This window comes from Lampetra planeri, chromosome 51, assembly GCF_965212315.1.
Source record: "Lampetra planeri chromosome 51, kcLamPlan1.2.h2, whole genome shotgun sequence".
Taxonomy (NCBI): domain Eukaryota; kingdom Metazoa; phylum Chordata; class Hyperoartia; order Petromyzontiformes; family Petromyzontidae; genus Lampetra; species Lampetra planeri.
Window position 1 is genome coordinate 3,007,257 of NC_136157.1, and position 12,588 is coordinate 3,019,844.

Here is a 12,588-nt window from a genome sequence, read left to right on the forward strand (position 1 = left end):
TTATCAAGGTCTTCTGGTTTGTCCCTCCACATTCAGAAACATGCGTTTGGAGTATTTGGTTGCTATGAATTTCCACATAAGCCACTTCATTGAGCTGTCATTTGTGGCCACGTCGCTTCTGAAAAACAGCTCCATGGCTGATTGGGCCTTACCTGGTAAAATAAAACCTAGTTCATAGATTAGTTTCTATTTCAGCCACGGTCTCGGTCTGACCGACGACCGCTGTCGAATTCCGGTCAAGTCCGTTTCTGTGGATTTCATGTGGTCATTCTCCTCGTCTGATCGACTAAAGCAGTCAGACATTTAGTCACACCCCACGAGTTATTCAATATCATCAGGTCAGCCAATCGGTGAACCCAGTGCATCTTTTTATAGCCAATGATGGTTGCTATAATTGGTCTTGGTCGACACCCTTGCTGTCTCTAAATAACGGTGATAAATGATCCCAAGTCTGCATCTTCGTCAGACAGTTATGTTAAGTGGGTTTGGGCAGGACAAGTCTCTAGCTCTAGATGGCACGAGAGCAGATGTCGATAATAATTACAGAGGCAGTTAAGGAGCAGAACGCGTCCGAGAGCGATGAGATCAGTTTGTGTGCACGGTCGCTACGTGGGACAATGCAATGCAGGAACACGAGAGTTGGTGGTGGTTTTGGGGGAGAGGGAGGGATGGAGGCCTTCATCCAGCAGTGGATTGACCACGGCGCGTCAAACCGTGCGTCCAAGAAGACCCAATCGTTCACCATTCATGCAAATATGGCGCCCCATGTTACATTGCGATGACAAAAGTCCATTCGGGAATAAACTCTCCCCCCCCCCCCGCCCCCGAACGCAGGATCGCGACCAGCTGCCGGGGAACGGCGTGGCAAGTGAGCACGGGGCCGGCAGTTGCACGGCCACTGACCATCGCCTTCACTGCGGCCGACGCCCGGCGCCCCGGTCAGGCGGCGACGCTCGCGCTCCGTTGGAGTCGCCGGGCTGGCCGAGCGGGCGTCCGCCACCACGGACTAGCGCGCGGATCTCATTCACTGAAGCTCTCAGTTTGCAACAGTCGGGGCCCCCACCCCCCTTTGTCTCTTCTGCTTAAAGAAGGGCCCTCCCCCCCCTTTAGTTGCATGCATTTTTGGTCCCGCTCTGGAACAAAAACTGCACGCGTGTAATAACAGAATTCGGGGAAATGATGGTGCGCCATCGTCATCGGCCACGATCAAACCGCTGCCGCATCAGAATGTTTTTTATCGACCGGAGGAATACGATCAGCTCACGACACTCGTTTCCACAGACGCCTCCACGATGCGACGATCCCGTCCGGCGCCGAGCCACGGCGTACGAGCCGATCCGACCGCTCCATCTCCGCGGTGGACGCGGCCTTCCCTTCGACTGCCATTCAGTAGTTACCCTCGCCCCCATTGGTCGCTCTTCTCTGGTGGTGTTGTTGTTGTTTTGTTGCTCGTCGGATTTTCTCATTCTCCAGCGTTCGGAGCCACACATCAGTGTCGGCACAACTGCAGTTTCATTACAGCATCAGTTTTGTTTTTGTCTAAAAACAAGTGCCATATAAATTTATAAATTCCTCACTTCATCCTCGGTCGTATACATTTTTAGCCACGTGTTCAAGCGATTGCTTTCATGACAAATCACAACACAATTGCACATTCATTCATCACCGCCAGGATCTTTAAAAACAATGGAGGGGTGGATGTACGCGACAGCTAAAAATAAAAACCGCGCTCTTATTCCACGTCCAGGTTCCACGCTGGCCTCGCCCGCGCGATCCATCATCGATCGCTGCCCGCTCGCGACGCCGCAGGGAGCGCCTCTCTCCCCGCGGAGCCGTCGCACTCGCTGCGTTGTCCTCGGTGACACAGATCGACAATTTGCATCACGCCTCGGCAAGCACCGACGACGCCACCACCACCACCCTAATCCGACTCCCGGCTCTCACGGCCACTGCACCCGCCCCCCACCACCACCCCCACACCCCCAGGGCTAGGAGCTGCTCCCCCCACGCGGCCAGACAGATGCGAATTATGGCCCCAGTGCCCCCTGGGTAACGAGGAGCCGTGTTATGGAAATTGCCAGCAAGTCGCTCGCGGCCGGCGTTTTTTGAGTTCTGCCGCGCGTCGTTCGGCGCGATGTCCGACGTTTCGCTCCACGTGCCGGGAGCTTCTTAGACAAAACTGAATTCAAGAACCGACTGGGTTCCATTTTGTGCCAAATTATGTCCCTTCCGCTATTTAAGTCCCATTTAAAAAATTTAAACCTGTGATGACTACGGCTTTTGAGTCAGACCTTGGTTTTGGGTGTGCTATGTGTCTTGCGAGGGGCAATAGAGATATTGTTCGCTGTTGTCTTGTACAGCGTTGTGAGATGCAGTCTTGCAACGACGCTATGAGCGGCACGACCAGAAAACACGCCGGAGAGTTAAGAATAAAATAATTATTAATAATTGGGGCCACTGCCGTGCCTGCCAGCTGTGCCCCAAACCGAACGTTGATAGAAAAGATGAATCTGGGTATCAGATCTATTGTCATTTAGGAAATATTATGCACGTTCTAAATTGCATTAGCATCACTATTGTCATTCTCACCGAATTTTTTCTGGGTCGCTGGCGAACCGGAGAAGGGCACGTGGTGACTCGTAGCCACAGCCATAGTGAGATGCATACTGCATGTGGTGTGTGTCGGGTGCAGACATATATTCCGGGCCACTGACCCGGGACCGATCCGACTGCAATTAAGCATCTCATTATAACAAACGGACACAAAACGCTTCAACGTAGAGGGGCGTTTGATCATTTTTTTCACGTGAGCCACATGACTGTACGCTTAATCGCGCGTCGGAAATCGCCAAACGCGCGCGATCCAGGCGTTCGCCTTCAATCGGCGCCCCTGCACGGACATTAATCTGCACAGATAGGCCGGGGGTCAGCCGGGGTCGTTTAGAACACCCCGCGGAAATCATTTACGCCCCAACGCCCGCCTGCCCGCCCGCTCGCTGCCTGCCGCGTCCCACCCACCGCCCTGGGACGGTGCGGCGAGTCGGCTACAGCAGCAGCAACGACAACAACAGCCTGCGGCAAAGCGGTAGCCAGATGGGTGGCAGCAGGACCACCGCCGCTACCAATCGGCAGATGGGATGCACAGATCCCACGTGACACTCGGCCCCTGGGGCCGCTGGCACTGCGCCAGGCTCGAGGGTGCCTCTTTTAAAGAGGTCGTCCGTGCACGTTGAACTTATTTCGCACCTACGGTTTAGCATGGTTGGTTGCGTACAGTGCGAAAAGAAGTTCCAACATACGCACGCACATATGCGGCCAACTGTGCTAATCGGAGGTGCGGACGATCACGACAATTATAATGATGAGAGCTAACGATTCACAGCGCTGTGTCTAGCCACTCGAAAGAAAGGAAAAGGTGCAGCCCTGCAAGGGCTTGCACACATCACTGCTGACAGTGGTGTGGAAAATGTGAGAGCACCCATACTTTACCCCACCACCACCACCACCACCACCCACACTTTACCCCAACACCACACGCGCTGCCATTCCCGATCACAACCACCACGCCTGTCGTCAGCATCACTGCCAACATCACCACCACCAACACTTCCACCACCATCGCCACGTACCGGAGACGAGGATGTCGTTACGGAGTGCGCACACGGCGTACTCGGACTTGGTGAACTCGGGCAGCTTGGAGAGCGATGTCCACTCCCCGGTGATGGGGTCATAGCACTCCGTGTAGGGCAGGTTGAAGCCGCCCACCCGCTCGCAGCCGCCCACGATCACGATCACCTCCGAGCAGCCCGTCGACCTGCGGCATGCGCGTGGCAAACACGGTCAAGGCGGGTGCGTGCGACGGCCAAACTAAAACTAAACTATTTTTAGTTTCAGTTTAGTTTTTAGTTTTTCCGCAGCAACATTATGCATGTGTGTTGAACTTCTTTCGCACCGTAGAATCAGCGGTGCGCCGACGAAGACCAATGATAGCAACTGTCATTGGCTACGTGTTGGTTATAAAAAGATGTCCTGGGCTCACCGATTGGCGGCCCTGATGATATTGAATAACTAAGAGCGTGTGACTAAATGTCCGACTGCTTTAGTCGGATCAGACTAGAAGGACCACATGAAATCCACAGGCACAGACTTGACCTGGAAGTCGACATCTGTCATCGATCAGATCGAGACCGAGGCTTAAATAGAAACGAAAATGAATTTTAATTTCACAAGGTAAGGCCCACGAAGCTCTATGGCTCTGGTTCAGAGACCTGACCATCACAAATGAAAGGTCAACGAAATGGCTTACCATCATCGAGTGGAAATGTACAGCAGCTGCCAAACACCGAATGCTTGATCTTGATTATAAATGTGGAGGGGGAAAAACCGGAGAAACCGGAGAAAAATTCCATGTGACCACGGAGGGAGAAATATGGAGAACAAATCCTGCGGCTGTGGATTTTAGTGAAGCCATCATGGAGGTGGCTCAGTGGTTCAGATACACAATTTTCCACTCGCACCAAGCCGAGCCGGTGCAGGGCTAGCATGGTACGGGTGGTTTTCCACTGGCTATTTGCGGAGCCGAGCTGGAAGCAAACCGTGCTTCGTTGGCATCATAAAACACCTGAATCTGGCTTGGTGCGATTCATCACTTGAGCTCTCGTCACTTTATTTCTCTCACTCTCTGTCAATGCAGTCGTGTACAATTCCCAATGCGATTCGTTGATAGCCAAGAACGCGGATGGGCAAGTTCGTGAATAACGAGGGAATACCATATACATGGCGATACACGCGTATGCACGTGTGTTTGTTGAACTTCTTTCACACCGTATGTAGCCAACCGCCCTAATCGCAAGTGTGGGGGAAGGACAACAAACTAAACACAAAAAACTGTTCTAAAGATATGAGTTTTCATTCCAGATGATTTAAAAGTGCATAGCTGCAGTGGCTTCCTATTATCGGAAGGAAGAGCGTTCCAGACGGCCGCAGAAGTGCATCCGAAAGCCCGCGATGCGGCGACCGCCTTTGTTCGATGCAGAGCCAATAGCCGTTTCTGCGCGGATGACTGAGTTTGCATGACGGTTTATGCTCCTTGATGAGATCAGCTATCTTGAACCTATATCCCTGCACTGTGAAGTGCCTGAAGTTCCATGATGGACATTATAATAATTATAATCATTTTAGTAGATTCGGTATTCGCAGCATTATTTTGGCGCAAGATGCTGACCAAAATGGGTCGTGTCTGCCAATCGGGGTCATTGGCTCGGCTACATTACCAAAGTAAGCAATTTGCACCCGTCCGCACTTGGCAAATTTGGACCGTGACTCCTGCACACACGTCCGGCTCCGTGTGAAACAAGATCGCGGGGATCTTCAAACGTCCGCCTTGAAGCAGATGGCGCATAATTACGGGCAACGAGCCACATGGTATTAACCGGGGCGGCGGCTGGGAGCGAAACCGAGAACCCCTGCAACAATTAGAAAAGTGCTCTCCAATTCGGACCCATTGCCCCACACGCCACCTCTTCCCTGACACACGTCCCACACACGTGTGACCCTCACGGGGTCACCTCCATCGACACGACAAGGCGGAGTCCCCCACGTCCCATGGGGAGTCGCTCACCGAGAGCTGCTGCGACGATTGAGCAACAACAAATATATTTCTATGACAAACCGGCCAACGTAGAGCTGAACCCTCTGCCCTTTGGCACTGCCGTGTGCAGCGATAAATTACTGATAACGCACACCGGCCACGTCCCAAGGGCATCTCACTGGCTCTGACACTCTCAGTGCCTGGCTCTGGCTTGACGGACACGTTCGACGGAATTCAATACTAAACTAAAACAATTTATTTTGTATTTATTTTATTTTACCAGGTAAGGCCCCCTGAGCTACATAGCTCTTTTCAGAAGCGACCTGGCCACAAATGAGAGCCCAATGAAGTGGCTTATCATGTGGACATTAATAGCAGCCAAATACTCTAGGCGCATGATGTTGATTCTAAATGGAGGGAAAAACCGCAGGACCCGAAGAAAATCCATGCGACTACGGGGAGAGAGAGAGAGAAAACATGCAAACTAAAATATACAGCAGGTGTCAGGGTCGGGATGGAACCCACGACCTCCTGCATACCGGGCGATGTAGTCAACATCTCCTAGCCACCGTGGTGGCCCGTTCGAAATGCATCGGCCACTGTGTGCCGACGTCACAGTCCAAATTTTTACCACATTCTAAAATTACTCCACACACTACTCGATCGGGGTCACAAAAAGCGATCACCGCCCCCCCCCCATACTGGCAGACTTAACGCCTGGCTGCGGGCCAAGTGCTGAATCACCTTTGTTGCCGCACTGGGACAGCTGCCAATGGGTGTGCCCTCTGATGAGATGTTTAGGATGAGATACGGTGTCCGTCGCTCATCGCGTCCAGGGTATTGTCGAGACGCCCGGGCGGAAAGGAGGGCGCACGCTCTTATCAAAAAACTAAATGACGATCATTACCATCGTCGTCATTTATAACAATACTTACATTTTATACTTAGCGTCATTCATGCCAACAGCATCCCACAACGCTGTATATCTATATATAAAGGAAATTTGTGAATATTTGTGTCTGTTTTAAATGTTCAGCATACTTCCCAACATGCAACAAACTTTAAATTTGGCATGTGGGTTGCTTCCAGACTGTACACAATGCAAAAAGTATAAAAATAGACTTTTGTATTTTTGGGGGAGGGGGGTGCAATAATGGATATGGCAAGCGAGCGGTGACGTCACATTTGTGATGTCATCTGCATGCGGCAGCGTCACGCAGTGTGCCTGCTGACGTCACGCATGCCCCCCCACCCTCCGCCTAGGCCGTGTATTCATCCAAGACAAGAATCCAAGTCTCGGGCGAAGCTAAGCTAGTTAATTATACGTACAAGGACCAAATCCCATATACGTGGTTGGTTATGCACGGCGTGAAATAAGCCCAACACACACACATACACACCAAGCAATTGGAAACCCTACTACCAAAACTAAATCAAAAATGAAAAAAACAAATTAAGAAAATGGCACCAAAACAAAAAGCTCAAACGACAAAAAAGTTATCAAAACGAGTCCATGGGGTCGACTACACATCCCAGAAAACAAACTTCCCATCCAAGCCAGCAAACCATCACCTGCCGTAAGAGGGTCAAGAGGGTCCCCCCCTCCTTCCACCGAGGTTCTACAACAATGACGACGGCTCTACCGATTGGTTCTGCAACAATGATGATGGATCTACCGATTGGCAAATACTACGAGCTCCCCGCCATTCACAACGCGCACCGACCGCGTCTCCACAATCCATCGGCGGCTGCTTCCAATTACCGCAAGTTTGCAATGAATTCAGTAATTCCTGAGAAATGCAATCATGCAATCCATCAGCCGAGGCCGGCGCCTTCTGAAGCAACGTGCATTTCAGCAGCAATTTGCTTAAATGGGCAAACTCTGGGAATGTTTGCGATTTTCCGAAACACTTACTCAACTTTGTGCCATTGCATTGGCTCGGCTGCATATTTTTACAACTCGTGACAAACGCTGCGAATGGTTTTCCATCGGAGGTTGAAAGCCTTTAAGTTTCAGCTACCTCCGTCCGTCCGTCGGTCTGTAACAGGAGGGGGCACGACAGTTCTTGTAGAGACGACGCAATACGAACCGAGCCGCCGTCTAAAGTCGCGCCGCTATTAGGAAGAGATCCTGGAAAAAACCGGGCACGTTGATAAAAGTTCTCACGTCCGCAACACAAGTCGGAACGATGTACGCGCGTACGCACGTCGAACTCCTTTGGAAACGTACGTAGCAAAACCATTGTTAATTGTACAGGAGGCGCGGGTTCGTTTATAAACGCGCGCGCAAATTATTGCCCCCGACAGCGACGCGGTAGCTCCCCGTGGCTGTGAACGAATCGAATCGCTTCCCGGAGAAGACCGAAGGGGGCAGAAAGAGCTCATTCGAGAGCCCCCCTCGTGTGGGTGCGCGGCGCCTTCAAACGTTCACATACTGAGAGGTCTTGGGGCATGGAGGCCGAACGCATTTATTTATTTAATTTATTTTCTCCACGATTATCATTTTCTTGTCATGCGCATTTTTTCTCTCGTTGTTGGTGTTGTTCACGTATTCATCTTTTAGTTTTGTATTTGCTAAGTGGCGGTTTTGTTTTTTGTATCTGCGTAAGGGACTGGTTCACTGATGTGCAGCGTTGTGGGATGCGGTTGCATGAATGACGTGATATAAAATGAAATTATTACAACGGCAGCTCGGGCGCGAAGCAACGTGACCGGCCGCGCCCCCCCCCCCACTAATGGCCCCGTGGAAAAACCACAAAACAGATTTGGAGCCACACGCGCCCGAGCCAGCTCTCTCCAAGACGCGTTCCTGCGATGGGCCCGCTCGGCCTTCCTTGGCAACCGCATTTATTTGTTGGCTGTCCAAACGTTGCTGCCCCCCAAACAGATCTGACAAGAGCCAAGCCCGTGGCAGCGGGCCCGATCGGGGCTTTTCTTTGCTGGTATATTCCAAAACAACGCCAACAATGCCATCTTCTCATGTTTTTTTTTAACTGCTGCTGACAAGGGCTGGGTTAATTTGGCACCCACCCACTCCCCCCACCTCCCCCCGCTTATACCACGCCTGACGGGGGTTTAGGAGGCAAGCGAGGGGGTAGAACTGTACAGCGCCAGGGACCCGAAACCCAGCGGGACCCCAGAACACACGTTTTGGGATTTATTTAAAGTGACATTTTTGGTGATTTAGCACTGCCTAATTCACCACAGCCACTCGCTCACTCACCAGCGGTCAGTCACCTCCCTATCACTCCTCTACCGCTACTACTACTAATGCTACCATGGCCACTGTGTCCGTGAACTTCACTCCTTGATCCCTCCACTCATGCTGAGGACTCGGTCTCTACCAGACACTCACCGTTTCGTCTCATCCATCACACTGTGTTCAACCACCACAACAACACGCACCCATTCACTCACCCATTAACTCACCAACTCGCCACATTGCATGTCACAACACTCATCTTTCTGCTTATTCCCGAAGCAAACTTTTTCTTTTATCTATGACAACTTAGATTGTGGCCGTTTGTTGCTGGCACACTTTGCATTTTGGGTGATTGGGCTTGTGCTCGAAAACTGTGTTCAGAACAAAACGTGGTCATTTCACGGGTAAATACGGCGTCGGTGTGAACTACACAGCAGGACCTCTTGAAACTGGTTTTGAAAATGTAGTCATACACTAAGAGACCCCTTTGCCATCAACCGTGTTAATTTGATCAAAGTTTACATTCATTTTAGCTCGAGTCAAGCTGACTAAAACTGTGATGATATATGTATGTTGAACTTCTTTCGCACTGTACGTAGTCAACTGTGCTATTCAGAGGGGCGGGAGAAGGACAAGAAACTTAACAAAAAAGCAGTTCTAAAGAAATCAGTTTTCAATCTAAATTTAAAAGTGTATATTGCTTCAGTGGCTTCCTAATATCAGAAGGAAAAGCGTTCCAGACGGCCACAGAAGCGTGTCTAAAAGCTCGCGATGTGGTGACCGTCTTTGTTTGACGGTTAGCCAGAAGCCGCTGCTGCTGCGAGGTTGACTGGAGTTTGCGTGACGGTTTACGCTCCTTGACGAGATCTTTGGTGAGTGGTGCACAATGTTTCCCCTCCACAGAAGGTAATCAGGTCAGCCAATCGGTGAGCTCGTTCAATCATTAGACGTGCATTAAAGCAGCCAATCACCATGTTCGGCCCTCCGGGGTGCCCTGCTGCCTCGTACCATCACGTGACGAGACGACCTTAAGACTGCGTCTCCATTGGGACTCGACGCCTTAGTTTCGTCTCAGCCACGCTCTGTTCACAGGTGGGCACAGAGGGTCATCGGCGTAGACATCACCTCTCGTTCGAAGACTGTCATTAGCACAGTTGGCTACTTACGGTGCGAAAAAAATTCCAACATGCACACGCAAATACATCTAAAAAAAAACCCCACTGTCGACGAATATTTTAGTCATCGTGAACAAAACGCTACAAACCCCCCCGCCCCGCATACAGTTTTACACTGGGGCACCCCACCAAACCTCTCTCTCTCTCGACGGGGCCATTCCCTGACCAGCGACGGGCACGGCGGATTGCGAGCGCGTGCCACGGGCGAGCGCTCCGATTTGGCGCGTCGTCGTGTTACCCACGCGGGGCTGGCTCAACAAGGCCCGCGGGCAGAGACGCCACGGGGCAGAGACGACACACGCGGCGCTCTCGGCAAACGCAACGTCGCTGCGTCGCGTGTATTTTTCTCCACGGTGGCGAGATGTTAACTACCTCGCCTGGTGTGTAGGAGGTTGTGAGTTCAACCCCGACGCCTGTTCTATATTTGGACATTGCATGTGTCTCTCTCTCTCTCTGTGGTCGCGTGTATTTTTCTCCACACTTACAATCAATGCCACGTGTTGGAAGCATATGGCTGCTGCTATACATTTCTACGTTGAGCTGTCACTTGTGACAGCCAGGTTGTTGTAGCTAAGTGTGGCCTGTTCATGCTAAAATAACAAATAGTTTAGCTTTGAGTTTATACTGGTAAGAACCTCCTGGTTCCACCAGCCCACAGGGGATTATTGTGTCTGTCCATCCTGCATCCAAAAATGGGAGGGGTTGGGTGGAGAGGGGAGGGTGGGGAGGGGCTGGGTGGGGAGGGCTGGGTGGGGAGGGCTGGGTAGGGAGGGGCTGGGTGGAGAGATTGGGGCTGGGTGGGGAGGGGCTGAGTGGGGAGGATGGGGCTGGGTTGGGGGTGGAGGGTGGAAGGGGTGGGGCTGGGTGGGGAGGGGCTGGTCACCCCGTGGTGCCCTTATAAAACTCAACATATTACCTACTCACGCCGGCTTGTGCCCACCCTCACAATCGGCCATATTTGCGGAATACACCACGCCGCCGTTGACCCTGGCCATTGACCGAGCAACCCAACGTTCCTACCAGCTCCCTTCGCAGGAATGTCTTTGCCAGCGAGAATGAGCATTTTCACAAACTGCTCATCCTGGCACACACTGGGCAGGACAAACAAAGAAGGGCAATCACTTGCGTGGTCATGGAATTTGGAACGCTCTGCAGCGTGCGTTCATCATCGGAAATAATTCATCAGCAGCAGCAGCAGCATCGGCAGCCGTGATCAATCCACCGCTGGATGAAGGCCTCCTTCCGCAAGCTGCAGTCTCCCACGATCCCGCGATGCAATGATCCATCCCACCAGCGGCACACGAGATGATCTCATCGCACTGCCTCTTAGGTGGATGCCCCCTCGGTACTTCCAGTCACGTAAGAATACGGCACGGCGATGATCGATTCCATAATACTGAGAATGCAGTCGACTGTCAATTATCCGCGCTAATGATGGGGAGATGCCCGCGGATAATTCAAACTCGCGGATAATCCAAAAGTAGAACCATTTTCCACGGATCTCTGCCAAAAATCACTAATATAGGTACAAATTATAAATTAAGTTAAGAAAATTGAGTTGCTTAGTGATAACACTTTCCTAGTCCCGCGACGAATACTCGGCCCAATAAGTGGACAGCAGAGCCACGCCAATCGACATCAACCAAAATCCGCCCACTGCTGTAAAGATATGCAACTACTGTGCTGTAGAGGCGATCACGTGGATTTCGGATTAACTGGAGCAACATATTTGTTCGGTTTCAGCACGTGACTTGTAATAAACATTTCCAAAAACAACAATGCATAACTGTTTTTAGATTATTGATTTGGGCTTCAGGGAAAATCCATGAGTTATTCATTTATGTAAAAATATCAGGTGCGCGGTTAATCCGCAAATCGGATAAACCGCATGCGGATACTTAATCGAGAGTCTACTGTAACATTCTTCAATTGCTTCGCGAAAATCCACCAAATAAAACCACAGATAAATTTGATAATGGTTCAACTATTTTAATTTTACCAGGTAAGGTCCACTGAGCTATATAGTTCTTTTTCAGAAGCAACCTGGCCACAAATGATAGCTCAACGAAGTGGCTTATCACGTGGACGTTTATAGCAGCAAAATACTCTAAAGGCACGTTTCTAAATGTGAAGGGGAAAAAGCGGAGGACCCAGAGAAAAATCCACGCGACCACGGGGAGAGAGAGACAAGCAAACTCCAAACACACACAGGTGTCAGAGTCGGGATCGAGGTAGATAACATCTCCTAGTCACCGTGGCGCGCCTTTCTGATATCCGCGCCATTCTGATGGTGCGAGCGTATCACGTGGGAAGGTGCGAGCGTATCACGTGGGGAGGCGCTGTGTTCGATGGCCTTGAGGCCGTTTCGCAGCACGAGGCGGCGTTGCGATCCGTCATCCCTGCGGAGCAATGCGAGGGATGATATTCAAATTTGGACAAGGTCGATGGGAAAGGAGTGGGAACAGGAGGAGGTGGGTGCGGTCGTGTGGCTACATTATTTTAAATCTCTATTTGGAAAACTAATTTCTTTAAAATATTTTTTTCCTGTTTATTTTGTTGTCCTTCCCCCGCACCACCAATTGGCATGGGCACACACGTACATCCATCTCTCCTTCTCTCTC

At 51.1% G+C, this 12,588-nt stretch overlaps 1 protein-coding gene across 1 annotated transcript in view; it reads right to left on the reverse strand.

Moving 5' to 3' along the window:
- The window catches only part of KLHL24 (kelch like family member 24), a 65,013-nt gene that overhangs the window by 20,600 nt on the left and 31,825 nt on the right, over positions 1-12,588 (reverse strand). Inside the window, exon 6 of the mRNA XM_078616775.1 lies at positions 3,630-3,814. Within this exon, the coding sequence (XP_078472901.1) occupies positions 3,630-3,814 (185 nt within the window). The remainder of the gene's footprint in view (positions 1-3,629; positions 3,815-12,588) is intronic.